The 2,396-nt window shown below is 46.1% G+C and overlaps 1 protein-coding gene across 1 annotated transcript in view; it reads left to right on the top strand.

Moving 5' to 3' along the window:
• The first annotated feature begins 670 nt into the window (after positions 1-670).
• Positions 671-2,396, top strand: part of LOC134754951 (uncharacterized) — a 533,971-nt gene continuing 532,245 nt past the window's right edge. Inside the window, exons 1-2 of the mRNA XM_063691437.1 lie at positions 671-759; positions 1,529-1,757. Of these exons, the coding sequence (XP_063547507.1) occupies positions 680-759; positions 1,529-1,757 (309 nt within the window). The 5' untranslated portion in view covers positions 671-679. The remainder of the gene's footprint in view (positions 760-1,528; positions 1,758-2,396) is intronic.

Below are 2,396 nucleotides of genomic sequence, written 5' to 3'. Positions count from 1 at the left end.
CGATTATCAAGGCCTTCAGCAAAAAGGCGTCTTCGAGCGCCTTGGCGCTGCCTAGGAACCAACTGCGCAACTTGGTTAGGGTGCTTACCGGGCACTGCGGCCTAAATAAGCACATGCACACTATGGGGAAACGTGACATGGGGCGGTGCAGACTCTGTATGGAGGCAGAGGAGACGCCCCTACACATCCTCACAGAGTGCCCCTGCCTAATGCGCACTCGTGACTTGATCCTGGGTGGACATATATTGCGCCCGGAGGAGTTAAAATCTCTCGAAACCAAAAAGATCCTGCAGCTGTTTGAAGTTGCAGGTTTGGATCGAGAGTTGTAGTAGGTGGCGATCACAATAGATCAGAGATGGTCGCAGTGATACATAGGCTCTGGAGCCTTACATAGCCCCTAGAAAAAGAAGAAGAAGTACCCGATAAATACAAGCGGAGATAGATGTTTCTTACAAGTAGCACGCAGGTGCATTTGCAATCGTTATTATTCTTCCGTCTGTGACCATTAGTGTTTGGTTCACAATGAGTGTTAGTGTTACTCCGCCCCGGCATAAGGTATCGGTTGCGCGTGCGCGGTTATAAAGGCAGCGCGCGCCGGCACTCGGCAGTGCCCCAGTGCCTGTCCTGCAGTCTGCAGTGCCGCCGCCGCCGCCGCCACTATAATATGTCCCCAACCAACATGTTTTTGTGCGACGCCTGCATTATTTTATTGGTCGGAGTCGGAATCGCATTCGCCTTTCCTGAAGACAAAGCTGTGGGGTATTGTTAACATTTTGTTATTTTCAAAAATGGCCAAAATATTAAAATTTACCCTCGATAATAATTCCTAAACCGTATTGTTAGTGTTACGTGTACATTAGATACGCGGTCGTGGACCTAAAATGATCAGTGTAGTTTTTTTCTTATAATATTTTTCACGTAGCTGGGTACGGTGACAGCTACTATTTCCATACAATTTTATAAATTGTATTGAAATAATGGCTGTTACAGTACCCAAGCTATGTGAAAAATACTATATGCACGTTTTGGGAATAATGCAACCACCTAGCTTTTTAGGCTGCCATAGGTTGTAAGGAACCGGAAGTTCGTCTATGTCTGCTCGCTTGTCTTGTCTACAGCTCAGCTCAGGGACCATTGGTAGAGAGAAAATTGAAATTTGGACTCTTGCTGATCAATAATGTACCTAGGCATCAGGTATTTGATAAGGCGTGTTGTTTGATGTTTTTTCCTAAATATAAATAGGTATTTGCGAAATATTTAGCATTAAAAACCAAATTTTGTTCGGTGTAGTGTTTCTCTGCATTTTAACTGCCAACCGACCAAGGGCCTGATTTAGTAGCGGCAGCTGGTCGAAAATACCATTTCCGTGTACTCTGAATCTCCCTACTCCTCCCTGTTTTCCCTAAGTCGTCCAATTCCATTTTACACCGCCCCGTACGAGAAATAGGGCTTGAGCTATAATATAGCCTACAGCGGGTTTCACGCAATTGTAACTTTATAAACTTTAAAAATTAAAAACTCTTTATAGAAGTCCAACGAGCTTACCAGAGCCGTTGAAGGGCAACTGTACGTGTGGCGGGTTCGACTCGCGCGGCGGGTCCGCGCCGCTGCTGGCGCACTCGCCCGGGCTGACGGTGGAGTGCGGCGCCGCGGGCAACGCCACCTGCGGCAACCTGTGCGTGGCGCTCGCCACCGCTACCCGGGCCAAGGGGCCCGAGGTGCTGTGCAACCGGATCAAGGCCTGCGACGAACTCAAGGTTGGTTCATTCATAATATTACCCACCTACATAGTTTTCTTTAACATTCAGTACTTACTGTGAACGAGGGTAACCTACACTCAATAACTGCGTAAAGTTAATTAACTCACATCAATTAGATTCTCATAACAAAATTTAGGTATTGATTGACTGATTATACTAGTCTAGTCTAAGAAAAAATTGTGCTCCTGAGTTTAACTGCGGACTAGATGGCGCTGTACGACGCCATGTTTTGTGTCAAAATAAATTTTTGACGATCAGTTACTGTCCGCGCGCCAATTCCGTGCATTCGGAGGTCGAGGAAGTGGGGGGGTGTGCGCTGCGCCCGTACGTACAAAATGACCACTCTGTCATGACCAACATTCCTAACATTCCTCAGCCGTGCATGGAATTCGCGCGCGGACAGCACCTTACAATGTACGGAGCTGCACAGCTCCATAATACTAAATATAAGAGGCACTCTGACTACTAAAATATTATTGACCGACATACTTATGACGTCATACGCAGGTTAATCATATATAGGACTCACAATTTAAAGGGAGGTCGGAGAAGCGAATGGAACGAATGATAAGTGCCTATGCCTACCTAACTTCCAGTGAAGTTTTAAACGAATGTTGTTTGTATTTTGCATTGAAG

Source organism: Cydia strobilella, chromosome Z (genome assembly GCF_947568885.1).
Source record: "Cydia strobilella chromosome Z, ilCydStro3.1, whole genome shotgun sequence".
Classification (NCBI taxonomy): Eukaryota; Metazoa; Arthropoda; class Insecta; order Lepidoptera; family Tortricidae; genus Cydia; species Cydia strobilella.
The sequence above is the reverse complement of the archived record's forward strand: the minus strand, read 5'-3'. Positions and strand labels throughout refer to the sequence as shown.